Source organism: Carcharodon carcharias, chromosome 6, assembly GCF_017639515.1.
Source record: "Carcharodon carcharias isolate sCarCar2 chromosome 6, sCarCar2.pri, whole genome shotgun sequence".
Lineage (NCBI taxonomy): Eukaryota > Metazoa > Chordata > Chondrichthyes > Lamniformes > Lamnidae > Carcharodon > Carcharodon carcharias.
In genome coordinates, this window is record NC_054472.1 from 151,044,890 (window position 1) to 151,067,651 (window position 22,762).

Sequence of the window (22,762 nt, forward strand, 5' to 3'; positions counted from 1 at the left end):
GTGGCCCGGGACAATAAGAAGACCCGCATCATCCTCCAGCACCCGCAGCTTGCCATTAGCAATGACGAGGAGCTCAGTAAGCTGCCAGGAGAAGTCACCATAACCTAGGGCGAAGTCCTCCCCAACATCCATTAACCACAACAACAATTTGCATTTATTTAACTTGGTTTATCTAGCAAAATGTTCCAAAAGAATCATCAAAAATGTGGCTGCCAAGTAAAAGAAGGAGTTATTATGAGGGTGATCAACAGCAAGAGACAGTGTCAAGGAGCAACAGAAGCCTTTCCAAAATGGCGACAATCGTATCACAAGATCTTGTGTCAGACTGGCACAAAACGACTTTAAAATGAAACTCGTGACACTAAATGAGTATATAGGTCCCACTGAATGAACAAACGTTAAAGCGAAACAATGTAAGATGGGGCAATTTTAAAACGGGCACTTACCGTAATTTATATAAGCTAATTCATTGACTGTAAGTAATATTTGCACTTTCAGGCAGTATTTGCATTAGTTCATAACCTTTGAGACACAAAATGTACTGACAGGGAAAATCAGCCCAAGGATATCATATGTGGGATGACTCTATTCCCCAGCAATAATTCCCTCATCTTGGATGACCACAATGGTCTCAGAAAAATCCAATCAGAATTAATTTATGCCACACAATAATAATCATTATAGTTAAAAGTGATAATAGGACCAATTTTAGGAAACTGCGCTCCTATCAGGTCAAAAGGTCAAGGTGAGCAAATCTACTATTTCCCTATGCCAGCAGGTGAGGCCCCGAAACAGTTACACAATGTGTTCATATCTACACTACTGTATTTACACACTTACCAGCAGTACGAGTATCACTGGACCCTGATAGATGTAGTCGATATATTTCCCTGGTGCTTTTCCAAACCAGCACCTGCAAACAACAAGATTCATATTAATTGCCTCTGGCTTTGTGCCAGCACAATCACTGTGCTGGCAGACGGAGTTATTCAGATGATTTACAAGTAGCAATTTAAAAATAAAATGGCACAAAGTTAAAGGCGATGACAGAGAAAAAGAAGCACTAATCATTCTCTGTACTGTAACTTATGTAATGTCCCCACGTACTTTGATTTACAGAAGTGGGACTTTCTGGTGGTACTTTGTCAATGCAGCTAAAATGCTTCAAATAAATCCCCTTCACCTTTCGGTTACAATAACTGGTTACAAAATGCAGATGGTAGACTCAATTGCAGCTAAACGTTCTGCAGAGTTAAGCTAGAAGATCCCCTGTTTGTGCTGTTAAATGTCAGGGCAGCAGTTGGATTACTATTTGGGTTGAGCAGAGAGTCACCCAGAAACCCTGCTTCTGACCCCTGTTAGAAAGTTCACATGTGTGGGTGGAGAATAGGTTTAGGCGCAGTTGTGATGACCCCCATAATCAATTAGACTGAGACCACTGTCTAGATTCCCACATGAACAATCAGAAGTTGGCTGGGCTACCGTAAAGAGACAGCAACTGCAAAAAAGTTGCAAAAGACGAAGAAAAATTGATGATGTAAGAATCGAACCATCACTCAATAAATGAACCGTTGTAATTTAAGCATTGAATCATATCAACAACTATTTTCCTTTTCCCGATATTTGACCTATCCCACTGGACAGATCACATTCTAATCAGATTTTTTTTTGTAGTAGGTTAGCCATCTCAATTTGTTTGGATTCTGTTGAATGATTGGAACAAAGAAACATTTAGATAAAAAAAAAGCTGCAAATAACCACATTTCTGTGGAAATTTTCCCCTATCTTAGAGGTTGGCGGAAGCAAGACAACACATTGGTCTTTCAAAAGGTATGCTACTGTACATACTGGATCCCCTAACCTCCTCTGTTTGTCTTTACAAGTGGGATAAATACAAAATATTTGAAATAACTTAATGTTTTATTCATTGCTCTCCTCTCCTTTTCTAAAGGCTCTGATTTCTTGCTAGGTATGGTCCCATGGGCATTGACCATAATGTTGTTCCCAGTCTCTGTTGTGGAAATATTGATTGCTGCATCTGCCTTCATATCAATAGTGCCCGCTTTTCAAAAATACATCATTGGACATGAGGAGCTTTGGCATGTCAAGGTTGTGAAAGACATTGCATAAAAGCCAATAATTCCTCCTTCCTCCCTTTCCTCAATCAGGTATTCATCCAATATGTTAATGTCAGAATTCCCCGTTCTCTGCCAAATTGAATAGAATCAAGAAGTAGGGAACTTATGCAAAACCTGTATCAAAGCTTGGTTAGACCACAGTTAAGGGTAGTCCATTCAGCTCTATTCACCATTTTACAAAAATGATATAGAGTATCTGGAGAAGGTGCAGAGATTTACAAGGATGAAACCAGAAACGAGTGGGTATACATATCAGGGAAGGATTGATAGGCTGGGTCTCTTTTCTCTTGAAAGAAGACTGAGAGGTGACCTAATAGAAGCATTTAAAATTATTAAACATTTTGATGAGTGGTGACAAAAGAATGTGTACCATTGTGAGAAAGAGTATAACAAGAGCCCATCAATATAAGATACACCAAGAAATACACTAAGGTTTTTGAGAAAATTGATATAGGGAGTGACAAGATATTGGAGGTGTTGGCAGACTTAAATATGGACAAATCTCCAGGTCCGGATGATTTGTGTCCCAGACTGCTGAGGGAGGCAAAGGAGGAGATCGCAGGGGCTCTGACCCAAATTTTTAATTCCGCTTTGGCCACAGGGGAGGTGCCGGAGAACTGGAGAACAGCTAATGTGGTTCCACATTTAAGAAGAGTTGTAGAGATAAGCCAGGGAACTATAGGCCAGTGAGTCTCACGTCAGTGGTAGGGAAAATATTGGAGAAAGTTCTGAAGGAGAGAATCTGGCTCCACTTGGAGAGGTAAGGTTCGATCAGGGATAGTCAGCATGGCTTTGTCAGAGGGAGGTCATGCTTAACAAATTTGATTGAATTTTTTGAGGAGGTGACCAGGTGTGTAGGTGAGGGTAGTGTAATTGATGTAGTTTATATGGGTTTCAGCAAAGCCTTTGACAAGGTCCCACATGGGAGGCTGAAAAAGAAGGCACATGCACATGGGATACAGGATAATTTGATAAGGTGGATTCAAAATTGGCTTAGTTGTAGGAGACAGAGGGCGATGACAGAGGTTGCTTTAGTGACTGGAAGCTTGTGTCCAGTGGCGTACCACAGGGATCTGTGCTCGGTCCCCTATTATTTGTCATTTATATAAACGACATAGATGACTATGTGGGGGGTTGGATTAGTAAGTTTGCGGATGACACAAGATTGGCTGGGTGGTTAACAGTGAGGTTGAGTGCCTTGGGCTACAGAAAGATATAGACAGGATGGTCAAATGGGCAGATAAGAGGCAGATGGAATTTAACCCTGAAAAGTGTGAGGTGATACACTTTGGAAGGAGTAATTTGACAAGGAAGTATTCAATGAACAGCATGATACTAGGAAGTTCTGAGGAACAAAGGGACCTTGGCGTGTGTGTCCATAGATCTCTGAAGGCGGAAGAGCATGTTTGTGGGGTGGTGAAAAAGGCATATGGGACACTTGCCTTTATCAATCGAGGCATAGATTACAAAAGTAGGGAGGTCATGTTGGAGTTGTATAGAACCTTGGTGAGCTGGAGTACTGTGTGCAGTTCTGATCGCCACATTATAGGAAGGATGTGATTGCACTGGAGGGGGTGCAGAGGAGATTCATCAGGATGTTGCCTGGGATGAAACATTTAAGTTATGAAGAGAGGTTAGATAGACTTGCGTTGTTTTCGTTGGAGCAGAGAAGACTGAGAGGTGACCTGATCAAGGTGTACAAGGTTACGACGGGCATGGACAGGGTGGATAGGGAGCAGCTGTTCTCCTTAGTTGAAGGGTCAGTCATGAGGGGACACAAGTTCAAGATTAGGGGCGGGAGGTTTAGAGGGGATGTGAGGAAAAAACTTTATACCCAGAGGGTGGTGACAGTCTGGAATGCACTGCCTGGCAGGGTGGTGGAGGCAGGTTGTCTTTAAAAGGTACCCGGATAACTCTTGGCACATCATAACATTCAAGGCTATGGGTCAAGTGCTGGTAAATGGCATTAAGGTAGCTCAGGTGTTTCTCACGTGTCAGTGCAGACTCAATGGGCCGAAGGGCCTGTTCTGCACAGTGTGATTCTGTGAATCTGAAATCCAATAAGGAATTCAAAAGAAATTTCTTTACCCAGAGTGGTAGGATTGTGAAAAGCAGCTACCACAGGGAGTGGTTGAAGTGAATAGTATAGATGCATTTAAGGGGAAGGTAGACTGAGGAAAAAGGGAATGTATAGTTACAATGGTAGATTTAGGTGAGCAAAGATGGGAGGACGCTTGAGTGGAGCATAAACACCAGCATGGACCGGTTGGGACGAATGGCCTGCTTCTGTACCGTATATCCTATGCAATCCTATGTAACATCGTGAATGTGTTGAGAGTGGATTAGTCTTCAAGGAAGAGTACCTGAGGCCAGAGTCATTCAAAACAGCTTGATAATTAATGTAAACGCAAAATACTACAGAAGTTGGAGATCTGAACGAAGGAACATAGGAGCAGGAGTAGGCCATACAGCCACTTGAGCCTGCTCTGCCATTCAACTAGATCATGGCGATCATCTACCTCAACACCATTTCCTGCACTATCCCCAAATCCCTTGATGTCATTATTATGTAGAAATCTATCAATCTCGGTCTTGAATATACTCAATGACTGAGCTTCCACAGCCTTTTGTGCTAGAAAATTCCAAAGATTTACTACCCTCTAAGTGAAGAAATTCCTCCTCAACTCAGTCCTAAATAGGTTGCCCCTTAATCTGAGACTGTGCCTCTATTTCTAGTCCTCTAGGCCGGGGAAAACATCCTTTCTGCGTCTACCCTGTCTAGTCCCTTAAGAATTTTGTAAGTTTCAATGAGATCACTGCTCTTTCTTCTAAATTCTAGAGAATACAGCTCAGTCTCCTCAATATCTCCTCATAGGAAGGTTCCGCCATCTTAGGAATTCGTGAACCTCCGCTGCAGTCCCTTTATAGCAAGTGTATCCCTTGTAGGTAAGGCAACCAAAACTGTACACAATACTCCAGGTGCAGTCACCAAGGTTTTATACAACTGAAGCAAGACATCTTTACCCCTGTACTCAAATCATCTTGTGATAAAGGCCATTTGTCTTCCTAATTGCTTGCTGCACCTGCATGTTATATTTCAGTGACTTATGAACAAGGGCACCCAAGTCCCTTTGGACATCAACACTTCCCAATCTCTCACCATTTAAGAAATACTCTGCACCTCTGTACCTCCTACCAAAATGGATAACCTCACATTTACGCACATTATATTTAATCTTCCATGTTCTTGCCCACTCACTAAGTCTGTCCAAATCCCCATGATGTCTCTTTGCATCACACCCAAATCATTGATACAGATTGTGAACAGCTGAGGCCCAAGCACTGATCCTTGGGGTATCACACTAGTCACAGTCTGCCATCCTGAGAATCACCCATTTATTCCTACTCTCTGTTTTCTGTCTGTTAACCAACCCTAAGTCCATGCCAATATATTACTCCCTTATCCCATGTACTGTAATTTTGTTTACTAACCTCCTGTTGGGACCTTATCGAAAGCCTTCTGAAAATCCAAATACACCACATCCACTGGTTCCCCTTATCCATTCTGCTAGTTATATCCTCAAAAATGTCCAACAGATTTGTCAAACATGATTTCCCTTTCATAAATCCATCTTGACTCTGCCTAATCAAGTCATTATTTTCTAAGTGTCCAGTTATCACACCCATTATAATAGATTCAAGTATTTTCCTTAATACTGACATCAGGCTAACAGGTCTGTAGTTTCCCATTTTACCTCTCCCTCCTTTCTTGAACCGTGGGGTTACATTTCCAATCTTCCAATCTGCAGGCACCATTCCAAAATCTATAGAATTATGAAAGATGATCACCAATGCGTCCAATATCTCTTTAGTCATCTCTTTCAACAATCTGTGATGTAGATCATTGGGTCACGGAGATATATCAAATTTCAGTCATTCATTTCTCCAGTACTACTTTTTAACTCATACTAATTTGTTTCCATCCCTCATTCTAGACCCTTGGTTCTCTAGTGTTTCTGGGAGGTTTTTTGTATCTTCCTCCGTGAGGACAGACACAAAGTAACTTCCCTGACATTTCTGAAATAAAAACAGAAAGTGCTGGAAAAATTCAGCAGTTCAGGCAGCATCTGTGAAGCGAGAAACAGAGTCAATGTTTTGAGTCCAATATGATTTTTCTTCAGATAATTAATGGGAGGGTTTGGTATTTTGGAGGGATGAGATCAAAATGGGCCAAAGAGACTTCTTAACAAAAACAACTTACATTTATATAGTGCCTTTAATGTAGAAAAATGCTGCAAGTGCCTTCTCAGAGAGGTATTCAGAAAAAACTTACATGTAGAAATTTAGATGATAAGAGTAGCCACATAGGCAAATTTGGTGCACGATCAAAGGAAATATTTTCACTAAAATATCCACATGTGCTGTGATGACACTTAACATCTGCAAAATCTCTACTGACCCATTCACTACTTCTGTGCTTCCAGAATGCTTTCTCAATATCCAGTCTTTTCTGAACTGCAATTTCTTTCAGTAGACCTTGGCGAGACTAAAGTCATCATCTTTTGCCCTATCACAGACTCATCATCTTTAGCAATGCTTCTATCCCCTTCCAGGCCACTGTCTCAAGATGAACCAGACTGTTCATGAACTTGATGTCTTAATTGACCCTGAGCTAAGTTTCTAACTTCATATCAAAACACTTCCATAATATCACCTTCTCCCCCATCCTCACCTCAGCTGCAGGAATTCTCATCCTTTATCACCTCTGGATGAGACTGTTCAAATATTCTCTTGTCCTGCTGTCCATCCTTATTTTTCTATTAACTTTAGTTCATCCAAAAATCTGTTGTCTATATCCTATCTTGCATCAAGTCCTGCTCACTCATCATCTTTCTGCTTCCTGGCATACATTAGTTCCCAATTTGCTTGTGTTTAAATCTCTTGAATGACTTGTCTCTCTAACCATCTTCATCTCTGCAATCCCTCCGGGACTATCTGTTCTTCTAACACTTGCCTCTTGAGCATCGCCCCTCCCTTCACCCCACCCCTGGCGGCTGCATTTTTAGCTGTCCAGGTTCCGCACTCTGGAATTCTCTCCCTAAATACTTCTGCCTCTCAATCACTCTCTCTTCCATTCAGGCTGTCTTTGAAACCGATCCCTTTGAGCAAGCTTTTGCTCACTCCCTCCGGATATCTACTTCTTTACCATTAAACCCCACCCCCACCTTAACAGATTAACTGCCTGTTTATCTCATTGCTGATTATGAGATGTAGCTGCCTAACGACAGGAGTATAACCAAAAGTAATGAATGGTGATGAGTCCAATAAAATGTTTTGATGATGTGATAACATGCTTCATAAATCCAAGCTTTCAAATTACATATTTGGCAATCACCTTTGCAGAACACTGCATTCTCCTCTCAGTAATTCCAGTTAACAGTGTTTGAATATTCAGGGTATGTGTGTGCATATGCACTTGTATATATGCACATGTGCATGTATATGTACATGCAGCATTTGTGTAGGTGTGAATATATATGTGTTTGTGTACATAATATTTGTATCTGTGAATGCATGGATATATTACTGTATTAAAGTTCTAACCACATTGAGGGAGCATAAGGACTGCAGTGGTTCAGGAAGAATCACAGAATCGCAGAATCATACAGTGCAGAAGAGGCCCTTCGGCCCATCAAGTCTGCACCGACACGTGAGAAACACCTGACTTACCTATCTAGCCCCATTTACCAGCACTTGGCTCATAGCCTTGAACGTGATGATGTGCCAAGTGTTCATCCAGGTATTTTTTAAAGGATGTGAGGCAACCCACCACCACCACCCTCCCAGGCAGTGCATTCCAAACCGTCACCACCCTCTGGGTAAAAAAGTTTTTCCTCACATCCCCCTTAAACCTCCTGCCCCTCAACTTGAACTTATGTCCCCTTGTGACTGACCCTTCAACTAAGTGGAACAGCTGCTCCCTGTCCATCCTGTCCATGCCTCTAATAATCTTGTACACCTTGATCAGGTCACCCCTCAGTCTTCTCTGCTCCAATGAAAATAACCCAAGTCTATCCAACCTCTCTTCATAACTTAAATGTTTCATCCCAGGCAACATCCTGGTGAATCTCCTCTGCACCCCCTCCAGTGCAATCACATCCTTCCTATAATGTGGCGACCACAGCACTGTAGTACTGCACACAGTACTCCAGCTGTGGCCTCACCAAGGTTCTATACAACTCCAACATGACCTCCCTACTTTTGTAATCTATGCCTCGATTGATAAAGGCAAGTGTCCCATATGCCTTTTTCACCACCCCACTAACATGCCCCGCCGCCTTCAGAGATCTATGGACACACACGCCAAGGTCCCTTTGTTCCTCAGAACTTCCTAGTATCATGCTGTTCATTGAATACTTCCTTGTCAAATTACTCCTTCCAAAGTGTATCACCTCACACTTTTCAGGGTTAAATTCCATCTGCCACTTATCTGCCCATTTGACCATCCCTTCTATATCTTCCAGTAGCCCAAAACATTCAACCTCACTATTAACCATGTGGCCAATCTTTGTGTCATCCGCAAACTTACTAATCAACAAATACCTTCTTAGCGGCAAATGGAGATGGACACATCCCAAGAATTAATATGTTGAAAAAATGTGTGTGTTTGGCTTGCTAGGCTGTTTCGTAGGGCAGTCCATAGTCAATTTGATTGCTGTGGGTCTGGAATCATGTATAGGCCAGACCAGGTAAGGATAGTAGATGTCTCTCCCTAAAGGACATTAGTGAAGCAGATGGATTTTTACAACAATCTATGGTAGTTTCATGGTCACCAATACTGAGTCCAGCTTTCAATTCCAGATTTTTATTGAATTTATTTATTAATTGAAAGCAAATGTGTGTATGTTTATATGTATGTACAAGTGTACATGCATGTGTATATGTGTCCATGTATGTTTCTGTGTAATGGAAGCAGGAGGTTAGTTTCCTTTTCAAATTGAAATCAACTCAACAAGACCAATCAAGGAATGACAGAACATACGGGTGGCAGGCGAACTGGCACATTTGGTTATCAGCACTGACATTAGCTGCCCTGATGGTAAATATAACACCGATTTGTGGGGCAGGATTTTCCGCTGAGCGGGCGGGTGCGAGCCTGACCCACTCGAGCATAAGATGATGACGGGCGAGCCTCCCGACGTTATCGTGCACTTGCACGGTATTATGCTCGGCGGCTGCGCGCGGGAGGCAGCAATGTGCCCGCCGACAATTAGCAGGCCTATTAAGGCCATTAAAGTAACAATTGAATGAAATTTTCGCTGCCTGTTCAACCTCACGGTTGGCGGGGAGGCAAAAAGGCCCAGCGGCCTTTGGATTTTTTTTTAGGAAACCTCATTCATGGGTGGGTTGAGGTGTCTAACAGCAATCAAAAATTAAATAGAACTTTTAAAATTTCATTCATGACATGCCCCGGCTTGTGTGACAAGAGTCACATGAGGGGACAGGTTTTTAACAGTGGTGACTTTTTTATTTTTGAGTTTTTAAACCTTCAGCTCCCCAGGGCACATAGCTACCTCAGGAAGCTTTCGTTGCGCGTACCAGTGCGCGCGCACAAAGGTCCACACTCGCCGCGCGGCGCCCCACCCCCACCACCCCCCGGCAGTGCTGAGCGCTGCAGCGCGCGTCTCTGGCCAGCCAGTGTGAAATCGATGTCAGGGCCTAATCGCCGGTGGCGGTCAGCTTCGGGACCGCTCTCGGGCCCGCCCGACAAGGTAAAAGTCCTGCCCTTGGAGATTGGGAAGATCTCAGGTTTAATTGTGAATGTGTGTTGTGTTAGTAAATGTCAGTCAACATGCAAAGCCTTCTTACATTGAAACCCCCAACAAGATCAGCAGGACTCTTGTTTTTTGCGGGTGGAGGACTTTATCCATCAGTGGGGTTCTTGGTTCATCATTATCTTCATCATTTGATTAGAGTAAATAATTTTTGTTAAAAAGCCAGTACCAAGCTGCACAGGTTTTATTCTATCCTGGGAATCTATATCATTTGACATAACAGATGGGATTTTCCGCCTCTGCTCCTGGTACACAGTGGGAGTTTGTGTCAGGGAAATAGACAACACCAGCGCAATGATTTTCTTATCGTTAATTTTAATGGTCAGAATGCTTACTCTCAGTGAGAAGCATTCTGTACATATTAACACTCACCAAAGAATATCCTATAAACACTGACACTTAAACATCCTGTTATTTTAGAGACACATAAAGAATGGCCTGTTAATACTGGCAGTTGGTAAAGAACACCCTGGAAGACTGACAGTTAACCAAGGAACATCCTGTAAATTCTGACAATCAGGAAGATCCTCAAAATACTGACACTGAGGACTGTCCTGTAACTCAGGAAGATCTTGTAGATACCGACGCTCACCAAGGAACATCCTATAAATTCTGATACTCAAACGTCAAAATACTGACAGTTACTCAGGGATATACTGTGAATACTGACACTTGATCAGGAAGATCCTCAAAATACTGACACTCAGTCAGGAACATCCTATAAATACTGTCACTCAAGAGTGGATGTCCTGTAAATACTGACATTCACTCAGCAACATCTGTAATATTGCCACTAACCCTGCAAATACTGACGCACACCCAGTATTGGGAATTTCAGGATTTTGACCCAGTAACAATAAAGGAACTAATGACCACTTGGACACAAAACTAGAGGCTAGTAGCTAACTGTGAAACCACAGCACAGTAAGGGAGTCAATGGCCTGTGTCCTCACAAACTCCACAGACCTATCACTCCGATCTTATCCAGTTCCAGAATCTGTGTTCAACAATCTATGTTTTTTAATTTTTACACTGTCTCATTCTGCACTCTTTCAGAAACTCTTCTCAAGTGTTCCTGCACTTTGTTCTCTTTCAAACACTGCTTTACCTTTGGATTTTTTTCTACATTAATGGAACTATATCAATCAAAATCGCTATTGCTGCTGTTGACTGTGCTTTTGATCTCTTCCCTTCAGTCATTTAGCTCTTATTTCAAGACATTGGAAGGGTTGGAATATACATGTTCAAAGAAAGAAGGGAGGTTTGACAGATTTATTATAAAAGCAAAATACTGCGGATGCTGGAAATCTGAAACAAAAACAAAAATTGCTGGAAAAACTCAGCAGGTCTGACAGCATCTGTGGAGAGAAAGACAGTTAACGTTTCGAGTCTGTATGACTCTTCTTCAGAACTAAAGAGAAGTAGAAATGTGGTGAAATATATACTGTTTAAGGGAGGGTGGGACAGATGAAGCTGGATAGAAAGCCAGTGATAGGTGGAGGCAGAGGAGAGATTGCAAAAAATGTCATAAACAAAAGGTCGAAGGGGTGTTGATGGTGGTGATACTGGCTAAAGAAGGTGCTGATGGTGACATTAAGAGTAGAAAGCAGGATGAGCAAGTGACAGATGGTCCTAGTGGGGGTGGGGTGGGGGGAGGGGACGGTGTGGGAAAAAAGATCGAAACAGGCGAAAGGGTGGGGATAAAACAATGAATGGAAATAAATTTTAAAAATAATAATAGAAATAGGTGGGGACAAAATATATATAAAAATTAAAAAATAAATATTGAAAAAGGTGGATCAAAAAGGGGTGAGGGTGGAGGAAAGAGTTCGTGATCTGAAATTATTGAACTCAGTGTTAAGTTCAGAAGGCTGTAAAGTGCCTAGTCAGAAGATGAGGTGCTGTTCCTCCAGTTTGCGTTGAGCTTCACTGGAACAATGCAGCAGGCCAAGGACGGACATGTGGGTATGAGAGCAGGGTGGTGTGTTGAAATAGCAAGCGACAGGAAGGTCTGGGTCATGCTTGCAGACAGACTGAAGGTGTTCCGCAAAGTGGTCACCCAGTCTGCATTTGGTCTCTCTAATGTAGAGGAGACCGCATTGGGAGCAGCGAATGCAGTAGGCCAAATTGAGGGAAGTGTAAGTGAAGCGCTGCTTCACTTTAAAGGAGTGTTTGGGCCCTTGGACGGTGAGGAGAGGGGAAGTAAAGGGGCAGGTGTTGCACCTTCTGCGATTGCATGGGAAGGTGCCATGGGAGGGGGTTGAGGTGTTGGCAGTGATGGAGGAGTAGGCCAGGGTGTCCTGGAGGGAATGGTCCCTACGGAATGCTGACAGTGGAGGGTGAAAGGAAGATGTGTTTAGTAGTGGCATCATGCTGGAGTTGGTGGAAATAGCGGAGGATGAACCTTTGAATGCTGAGGCTGGTAGGATGAAAAGTGAGGACAAGAGGGACCCTATCATGGTTCTGGGAGGGAGAGGAAGGTGTGAGGGCAGAGGCATGGGAGATGGGTCGGACATGGCTGAGGGCCCTGTCAACCACAGTGGTTGGGAAACTTCGGTTAAGGAAGACATGTTAGAAACGCTGTTTTGGAAAGTAGCATCACCGGAACAGATGCGACGGAGGTGAAGGAATGGAGAGAATAGGATGGAGTCCTTACAGGAAGCAGGGTGTGAGGAGCTGTAGTCGAGGTAGCTGTGGGAGTTGGTGGGTTTGTAATGAATGTTGGTGGACAGTCTATCACCAGAAATTGAGACAGAGAGGTCAAGGAAGGGAAGGGAAGGGAAGTGTCAGTGATGGACTATGTGAAAGTGATGGAGGGGTGGAAATTGGAGCAAATTTCATACATTTTTCCAGGTCCAGACGAGAGCATGAAGCGATACCGAAACAGTCATTGATGTTCCGGAGAAGGAGTTGTGGGAGGAGGCCTGAGTAGGACTGGAACAAGGAATGTTCCACATACCCCGTAGAGAAACAGGTATAACTGGGGCCCATGCGGGTACCCATAGCCACACCTTTCATTTGGAGGAAGTGAGACAAGTTTAAGGAGAAATTGTTCACTGAGAGAACAAGTTCAGCCAGACGGAGGACAGTAGTGGTGGATGGGGATTGTTCGGGCCTCTGTTTGAGGAAGAAGCGTAGAGCCACCAGACCATCCAGGTGGGGGATGGAGGTGTAGAGGGATTGGACATCCATGGTGAATAGGAGGCGACTGGGGCCAGGGAACTGGAAATTGACAGATTTATTAGGTTTTTTTTCTTTTATGCTTTGCTCCCCCAAACAAACAGGAATATAAAACTCACAAATTCACATGACATCTTTATGCACTACTTACTGTTCATTTTCATAATATAACTTGCCTATGGCCCAGGCTACAATGATGGGACAGGGGATACCTGTGGAAGAATAATACCTCTGTCAGTTTAACTGAGTGAATGTAGTTTTGAAAAAGGATCTTGGCTGTGATTTTGTATATACAGAGCTCCTGTGACAATCAGAAGATAGCCTGATGTACATAATAGCTGTCATCCACAAACCTTGATATGGAAAGTGTTACAGGAGTTAAGTGTGACACCTATATAAAGTGCATATCATCTGCAAACATATCTTACAGGTGTTTGTGTGTCCGCGTGTGTTTTATGACTTAGATCCATAGTGGATGAGCAAAAATTTCCTCCATTTAAATATTGGGAAGGGAGGTCTAGTGGCTCAGTGGGTAGCATCCCTGTCCCTGAACTGTTCCCCTATCACCCCTGTGCTCACTGACCTACATTGGCTCCCAGTCAAGGAACACCTTGATTTTAAAATTCTCATCCTTGTTATCTAATCCCTCCGTGGCCTCTCAGTAATCTCCACCAAACCTACAAGCCCCCCGAGGTATCTGTGCGTCTCTAATTCTAGCCTGTTGTGCATTTGCAACCATAATTGCTCCATTATTGGTGGCTTTGCCTTTCAGTTGCCTAGGGTCTCGGCCTTGCTTTCCTCCTTTAAGACACTTTTTAAAACCTACTTCTCTGACAAAGCTTTTGATCATCTGACCTAATTTCTCCTGTAGAGTAATGGGTTAATGGCTATGTTAGTGAGACGATGATGTTAATGATAATGTATGCATGACATCAGGGGTCAGATGACCAAGAGGTTCCATGAGAGCAAGACACAGAATCCACTGTGTCTATAGAACCAGGTGCTTACTATGAAGTCTCTGTAAATAGCATAAATAAATAATTTTTTAAAAACTATACACTGACTATCTCAAGTCACTCATAGAATAAGTGAAACCTCTTCAAAGTATGGTGGCAGTGCTGGAAGCCACAGTTTAAAATACTGAAGTTGCAGATGGTAACCCATTGGTGAAGACCTTGGAACAGTTCAACCTCACAACGAGGAAGAACAAAACCGAAACGTACCTTGGTAGGGGACAGAGGACCGTGCATGATGTTGACAGCCATCAACAACCATTACCCCTTCCACAACTTTTCCAACAAATCAAGGATTTGCAGCAAGGACAACAGTGGGAGCTCTGGAGGAGACAGCTCAAAAGGTACCAAGCGGCTTTGTGTTTACACAAAAAAAGCAGAGAAATACCAGGTCTGTAACTGTTTATATGCAAGGGGCCATAGCTGATGATGTCCAGTTGCGACAAGGAGCTTCCTATAATGAGCTTATGAGGACCTTCCGCCCTACAAAAAATCTAGCCATTGAAAGGGTGTGGTTTCACCAAAAGCTGGGCAAATTCATTTATGAACGATGTATATTGACTGGCCAACAGTTGCAGTTACGGAGCTTTGAAGCATGAGTCAACTCGTGACTGCATTATAGTCGGCATGCTTGACCATGCACTGTTGAACTTTCAGCAAACTAAAGAGGATTTAGGGAAGACCATATGGTTTGTAAGGCAGGCGGAGTTATGACAGCACAATTGGGGTGTACTTTGGTGAAATGTCGAGGCTCTGGACGGGTCGATCCAATATGTAGGCCCAAAGTTGGGTGGCCTGCCCAGCAAAAAGCCCACGATAAAGTCTGCCAAAATCACCAAGGAGGCTGGAAGAACCCTTCCACCAGTGCCAAAGCACAGTACCGCCACAGAAAATGCCAAGCAGGGTATGCTGAATGCTTTCTTTATGGCAAGACCAGACATTTTAAATGATTCTGCAGATCTAAAGCACAATTGAAGGGAAGAGAGAGGGAACAAGCATCTCATCATTCTAAAATACAGCAAATTGGAAATAAAGACATTCAGGATGATTTCCTGAGGGAAATAAAAGATGCCAAGAAGCTGTTCTGATCTGTAGAGCTAAATGTCAAAGGTTATAAAACAGAATTGAAACTGGACACAGGGGCTAGGATCACAGTCTTATCAGACAAATTGGGCTGGCTTAATAATATTGAGATCTAGCCATCAGAATTAAAGCTGCAGGGACCAGGAGACACAGACCTCAAAGTGAAGGACCAGATCACTACAACCCTTAAATATAAGGACAGAGAAATTAAATAAACTCTTAATATCCTACAGAATCAGCAACCTTCTCTACTCAACAGGACAGCTTGTTCAGGCCTTGGTCTTCTACAAAGGGTCGATGAGGTAACATAAGACAACAGCGGAGCCATATTTAGGAATGAATTTCCTATTTCCTAGCTTGTACTGGGAACTGTGAGTATCACATCACTCTACTCCCAGATGCCAAACCCCTCTCTTTATTTATCTCTAGGAGGGTACCACACCCACTGATTGGAAGAGTCAAAGAGCAGATTGACAGGGTCTGCATCAAGGAGAGGTCTCTCCTGTGACAGTGTCTACAAAATGGTGCTCAGGTCCAGTGACAGTCCTTAAACCTATTGGCAAACTCAGGCTCTGTGTTGATCTGGCACAGCTGAATAAAGCTGTCCAAAGAGAGACACACCCAATGTCCTCTCCTGAGGACAATCTGGCAAAGCTGTCCAGAAGTATCCTTTTCACAAACCTGGATGCCAATAGTGGTTTTTTGACAGAGTCCCCTCGGTCACAGTTGACCGAAAATCAAAGTTGTTGACAATGTTTATTTTTCCTTTCCGTCATTTTTATTTCAATTGACTTCCCTTTGGCATATCCTCTGTGCCAGAAACCTTTTAACATACTACACCTAACATCCTCGAAGGCACAGAGGACATTATTTGCCACATGACACAATTTGCATGTCCATGGTGCTAGTAAAGAAGAACACGACCACAGAGTCTGGGAGGCTTTAAGGTGCTTGAACATGTATACACCAAAAAGGGATAACAATCAACCCTCAAAAGACCAAGGCGAATAAAGAATGTCCACAGCCCCAGGCTGTTGCTGACATACAACAATTTTTCGGCATGTGGGGAAATTTATCCCAAATCTTTCTGCCATCATCAAACCTTTGCGAGACCTGCTGAGAAAAGGTCAGCAGTGTTAATGGGGAGTCAAGCAGAAGAATGCTTTTGCCAGGATTAAATATTTGCTCGCCTCTTCAGGCGTGCTGGCACATCATGACCCCAAACTGCCAACAATCAGTGACAGGGTGCTTGGAGCCATTCTGCTACAGATCCAGGAGTTTGGCAGGAAAAAGCTGCATTCCTATGCCTCTTGGTCATTGACGGAGGCTGAAACGAATTATGCAGCGATTGAAAAGGAGGTAGTCGTGGCGACATGGGCCTGTGAAAAATTTTCAGATTACTTAATGGGATTACAATTCAGGATTGAGACAGATTATAAATCTCTATTTTCTCTCCTGAATTCCAAGGAAATTGCTACCAAGGATACAGTGTTTTCGGCTGAGACTCATGCGCTATGACTCTGCAACAGAGTGTGTGCCACAGAAAAGTCAGATAACTACCAACGTGCTGTCGAGAGCTACAGTCAACCAGGCCACAAAACATCACTTGACACTCATCTCTGGGGCAGAAGCATATTCTTCATCAATAACAGGGACCCTATCGGCCTCTGCAACAAACTTCAGGAGATCCGACAAGCCCAGCTGATGGACACAGAATGCAGTCAGGTCAGACCGTACTGACAAGGCGGCTGGCCTGAAAGTGTCCCAAACAATCAGGTATTAAGACAACATACATGAACAAAAACATCTGACAATTGTTGACAACCTTCTAGCATTCAACGACAGGCTAGTAATTCCGTAAATGATGCAAAAATGCAACCTCCAAAAACTGCACAGTTGACATTTAAGCATTACCAAAAGCAGAGCACGGGCACAACAATTGGTATGGTGGTGGGAATTTTGAAATCATTGAAGCATTTATTTTGACGTGAGCAACCAAGAGCCAACAGAACATCAACATTTCTGCCTAGACTTTGGCAAAGGCAAGGAATGGATCTGTATGACTTCAGAGGAAAGACCTACCTTCTGGCCATTGATTATAACACTTGCTGGTTGGAAATCAGCAGACTCCATACCACAACTGCAGAAACTATGGTAAAAGCTTTGAAACACATCTACTGTTCTCATGGCATCCCGGATGAGGTAGTTTCTGACAACCTTCCACAACTTATGAACAAACGTTCCTGACAATTCACAGTGGAATATGGATTCCACCATCTGACCAGTTCGCCACACCACCCACAGCCAAATGGTGAAGCGGAGAGAGGGGTGAAAACCATCAAAATGGTGATGAAGAGGAACAGTCCCTGTGAGCTAACCTTACTCAGAACAACACCATTAGGGAATGATGTTTTGCCAGCTGAATTATGATGGGGAGAAGGCTAAAACACAACTTCCTTTGTTCCAACATCAACTCAGAGCCAACATCACTTTACGAGACCATGATTGAGTATGGCACTATGAACAAACACACAAAGAGAAACAATCCAACTGGTATAATCACTGAATTAAACTAAGTACACTGCCCACATTAGAACCAGGGCAAAAGGGCAGGATCAGAGACCATCAGGCAGAAAGTACGGTCATGCACCAAACCCAGCTGCCTCGGTTATACCTTGCCAAAACACCATTGGGGGTTCTATGAAGGAATAGAATGGCCTGAAAACGCTTTGAAGCTACAAGGAGACAATCATTCCAGTAATATCATGATGACCTCCCAACTCCAGGAAGCGAGCGTATGTCAGCATCCCCGCCCGAGAGTACTCCAGACGAGATCAGGGAGAGTGATCAAACCACCAGACAGGCTCAACCTGTGGGGTTATGACTTTGGGGGAAGATGGCAGGAATGTAAATAATTTGTACACAGTTTAACAAAATAATGTAAGAGTTTTGAGATATAGAGTAATGGGTTAATGGTTATGTTCATGAGACAATGGTGTTAATGAGCATGACATCGGGGTCAGATGACCAAGAGGCTCCAAGAGAGCAAGACACAGAATAGACTGTGTCAATAGAACCATGTGCTTACTATGAAGTCTTGTGAATAGTATAAATAAACTATATACTGACTATCTAAACACACTCATACAAAAGTGAAACTTCAAAACAGCTTCTTACATGGCTCAGTGTCATACTTTGTTTTATAATGCTCCTGTGAAGTATCTTAGGAATTTCATTACATTAAAGGCGTTATATAAATATAAATTGTTGTTGTTCAGTCAACTGCATTTGTGTGATGGTTGCTTATTAGGTAGACCTGGAAAATGTCGCTGACTTACACCATCCAATGAACAGGAATATCCATTTACGCAGTTTGTCTGTGGAGTAGGTCATCACTATAGCTGTATGGAGATAGCACCCCTCAACAAACATCCAGAAGAAATTAGTCACCACAAAGTAGTTGAAGATAGTTGTGATAAGACGGCACCAGGGCTGAAAAAGAAGATTAAATGTGTAGTTACACATTTTACATTGAGCAAAAGAACAAGAATAATATTGCAGGGTAAATGTTGCAAGGCCTTGCTTTCATCATAGAAGCTCACTTAACTGAGCTCCAAATTAGAAAACCAGAATTGAGGTCAGCACCTTTAGCTTGCGGTACTCCCTACAGTGCTGCAAACTGAGTGCTAAACCTTCCATCCAGTTCTCCAGTCTGTGTCTGTGAGGTTCACCTGGCAATAGTTACTGTTAGAACATTGTATAAGATGTGTATTTTCTCTTGGATCCCTCCTTGCTTTCACCACCTCCCCCTCCTACCTCTACCCCCACTCTGATTAATGTTCTTTCCTCTGCTCCTGAAAGCACTGATGCAGCTTCTCAAGCACTGGCTGATCTCTTAATGGCTGTCTGGAGTGCCCATTAATTATGGGACCATCATAGCATCTGCTGGCCATTCAACCATAGAAAGCATCACAGCTGAGTCCACACATTTCCAGATGTAGACTTGCCAGTAGATTTTACTCTATTGGAGGCAGGAAATTTGTCCCTAGTAGAGAGGCACTTTGTCCAATGTAGTGCCCTCAAAGCAGCCTGGCTAAGACCAAGTAACTTAGTACAAAAATAGAGATCAAGCCTGGAATTCCCTGGTTTGCATGTCATCCCAGAAGACAAAAAACAGTAAAAACTGGGAAATAAAAGTACTGGTCCGAACAGTTTTTTCCTTCTGGGATGTGTTTCACAGGGCAGTCCAATGGGCTATTAAACTGCTGGAGAAGTTTCAAGAGATGTTCCAAGACATCTGGATGTGAATTGTTTTGGTACTCATCAATGCTGGGGAACAGAACACTTTTCTCCATTTCCCGCACACCGCACCACCTGAAATCCCTTCCAGGTGAAACGAAGGACTGGCCGGAGAATAATTTTCCCTCTGCTCTGCACTGACAATAGGTGAAACTATCCTCTGGTCTAAATGAAATATTGCCCAGTGGAGACCTTAATATAAAAATATACATATATATTCTAAGTGTAGCTGCATTTATTTCCCACCCCTGGTTGCCCTGAGAGGGTGTTGGCAGATCAACTCCTTCAACTGCCAGCATGTTTGATTCAAACTGAGTGGTTCAATAGGCCATGTCAGAGGGTATTAAGAGTCAACCAAATCTAAGCTAGAGTGAGAAATGGCGACAGACGCCCAAAACTGAAAGATATCAGCGAGCTTTTTATGAATGGTTCTTCGCTTGATTGTAGTCCACACAAATGACCAGATTTAGTGAATACAGCTTCACAACATGCCACAATGGGATTTGAACTGATGACCTCTGGGTTACTAGTTCAGAACTAGAACCACATTTATAATATTTTCGCACTTTGAATTTCCCTGTGTGGTTAAATTCTAAAGCTGTTTCTTATGATTTGGCATCATTATAAAGAAGTATTTTTCCCCCCGTGCAGCTTAATTCCGATCTTGGGACAAAATCCAAGATGATGGCCAGAGTCTTACGCCCTGCAGGCGGGCCCGGCTGCGAAATAGTGCAAGATGACGTTGGGCAAGTGTCCTGACGTCATCACGCACTCGCACGATATCTCAATCGGTGGATGCGTTTCAGACTGCCACAGGCAATTTAGCCCATTAAGGAGGCAATTGAAAGTGATTTTTCATGGCCCGTCCACTTTTACTGTTGGCGGACGGGCCAATTGGCCAGGCGGCCCTTATATTTTTGCTTAAACCTCGATCCAGGGTGGGATGGAATCTCTGTGGGAAAATAAAATAAAAAGAGATATCTGGGAACTGTTTTTTTATGAGGTATGCTTTCAGGTGCTTGATTGTGCTGCATGAACATATTTTGCAGCATTTTTGTTGTTTTGTTTATTCTGTGGATGTCTGCAGCTCCCTGAGGCATCTGTCTGCCTTCAGGGAGCTCACTGGGAGCACTCACCCGCACCCGCAGTGATATCAGCGCCCGCCCTCTTCCCACCCCCAACGCCAGTGCTGAGCGTTTCTCAGCACACATTTCATACTGGTTGGCTGTTAATTGGCTATCCAGCGTGAAATCGGGGTCAGGGGCTGATTGTGGTCAGGGGCTCGTGACCCAATTGCTCCCGAACGTGCCCAATGAGCGAAAATTCACGCTCATACTTTAATTACCAAACCAGTCAACCTTGAGGCTCCTTTTACAGAATTACATCAAATGTACCACTTCATCTGACTTGTTATGTTGGTATTTGTGAGGTCTGTGAATCATTCAATGGCTTTTTTCACTCCAGTCTCCCCCATTCCTGTCCTGAAGTTAGAGCCATTTGGTTGTGTCTTTCTTTGTTATGCTGATTAACCATAGAAAAAAAGACTTACATTTTATATAATGTAATATCAAAATAAAAAAACAGAAAATGCTGGAAATAGCAGATCAGGCAGCATCTGTGGAAAGAGAAACAGACTTAATGTTAACTTTGTTTCTTTCTTCACAGACGCTGCCTTGAGTATTTCCAGCATTTTTGTTCTTTTTTATATATCCAGCATCTGCAGTATTTTGGTTTTGTACTTGCACTTACATAGCACCTTTCACAACCTCAAGCCACCCTATATCACATTTGCAACCAATGAAGTACTCGCTGTTGTAACCGTAGAACCACAGGAGGCCATTCAGCCCATTCTGTGTGTGCCAGAGCAATCCATAACTTACCCCATTGCCCTATTCTGTGGCCCTGTATCTTTCTTTCAAATATTTATCCAATTTTTCCAGTGTGTAACACAAAAGATTGCTTGCATTTTGGTCAGGAAAATTCCCGGCTCCGCAAGCACTACTCAGGAGAAAGTGGCCCAGATGGCCAGATTTTCATTCTAGTTAGGCGAGTGTTAACAGTAGTCCGGCCTGCCGCCCCCAGAAACAGTTTGGAGGCAGCACAGGGGCTGCCGGGTGTGCAGGAGGGCTGTGTGAAAGACCAGCTTTGGTGATTCAGCACTTTGTCCCAGTTATAAAACATACAATAAAACAAACAGCAACCCTCTAGCCCTCACCCTGCTCACACCCCACACATTCCCATGCCCCATTCATGCCAGGACATGCCACTTCATGCACCCCAATCACCCTCATACCCTCCATGCTAATCTATGCCCCTTTACCAACCCGACAGGGACCCTCATACCCTCCTTGCCAACCTATGCCCCTCCATCCTCCCCCTATGGCCCTTTATAGCCATTATGCCAACTTAGTGCTAACTCCTTCCAACCCATGCCCCTCATCCACCATGCTTTGCCCTTACACCCTCCGTGTCAACTTACCCAGTATCCACTATGGGCAGACCTCAGGACCCATGCTGAGAGGAAATAAAATAAAGTTCTAAGTGTCTTTTGATGAATTCGCTATTTTTTAAAAAAATATTCTAATTGATAAAAACCCATTCACTACATTTAAATTCCTTCAACCATTTAATCCCATATAACAACAAGCATTTGCATCCATAGCAGCAAATCAAACATTTATCACCATTTGCAGCTGTCAATCAAATTAAAAACTGACAGGTATCCCACTGATAATGATAAGTTGTGAAGTCAGTCATGCAGCACTAATCCTATAATGATAACCCACAGACTTATGTAAACAGACAGAGTGAAATAGTAAGTACTGATATTTTAAACCAGCAGACTGACTTTTTTTTTAAAGTTTAAGACCAGGAGACTTAAATCTCTTGACAGCTGGAGAGTTTCAATGAGCTTGGACATTTCCCATGACAGCTTGACAGCTCCATTGACAGCTTGACAGATTCCTTGCCAGTTCCCTTGACAGCTTGACAGTTCCAATGAGCTTCACAGTTCCAGCGATTTTACACACTTCTTATGCACATTTATGTCTAATTTTAACAATCCCAAAGGACACTTGACCTCTTCCAAAGGGCAACTTGCCTTCCCCAAAGGGCAGCTGACTTCTCCCAAAGGTCAACTTACCTCTCCTAAAGGGCACCTCATCTTTTCAAAAGGTCACTTTTCAAAAGGTGTCCCTGGACCTATCCAAAGGGT

General features: G+C 43.1%; 1 protein-coding gene across 1 annotated transcript in view; it reads right to left on the bottom strand.

Moving 5' to 3' along the window:
- The window catches only part of LOC121279409 (corticotropin-releasing factor receptor 2-like), a 200,196-nt gene that overhangs the window by 45,715 nt on the left and 131,719 nt on the right, over positions 1 to 22,762 (bottom strand). The window contains exons 6-8 of the mRNA XM_041190630.1: positions 18,588 to 18,741; positions 13,305 to 13,365; positions 841 to 913 (exon numbers count right to left, since the gene is read on the bottom strand). Of these exons, the coding sequence (XP_041046564.1) occupies positions 841 to 913; positions 13,305 to 13,365; positions 18,588 to 18,741 (288 nt within the window). The remainder of the gene's footprint in view (positions 1 to 840; positions 914 to 13,304; positions 13,366 to 18,587; positions 18,742 to 22,762) is intronic.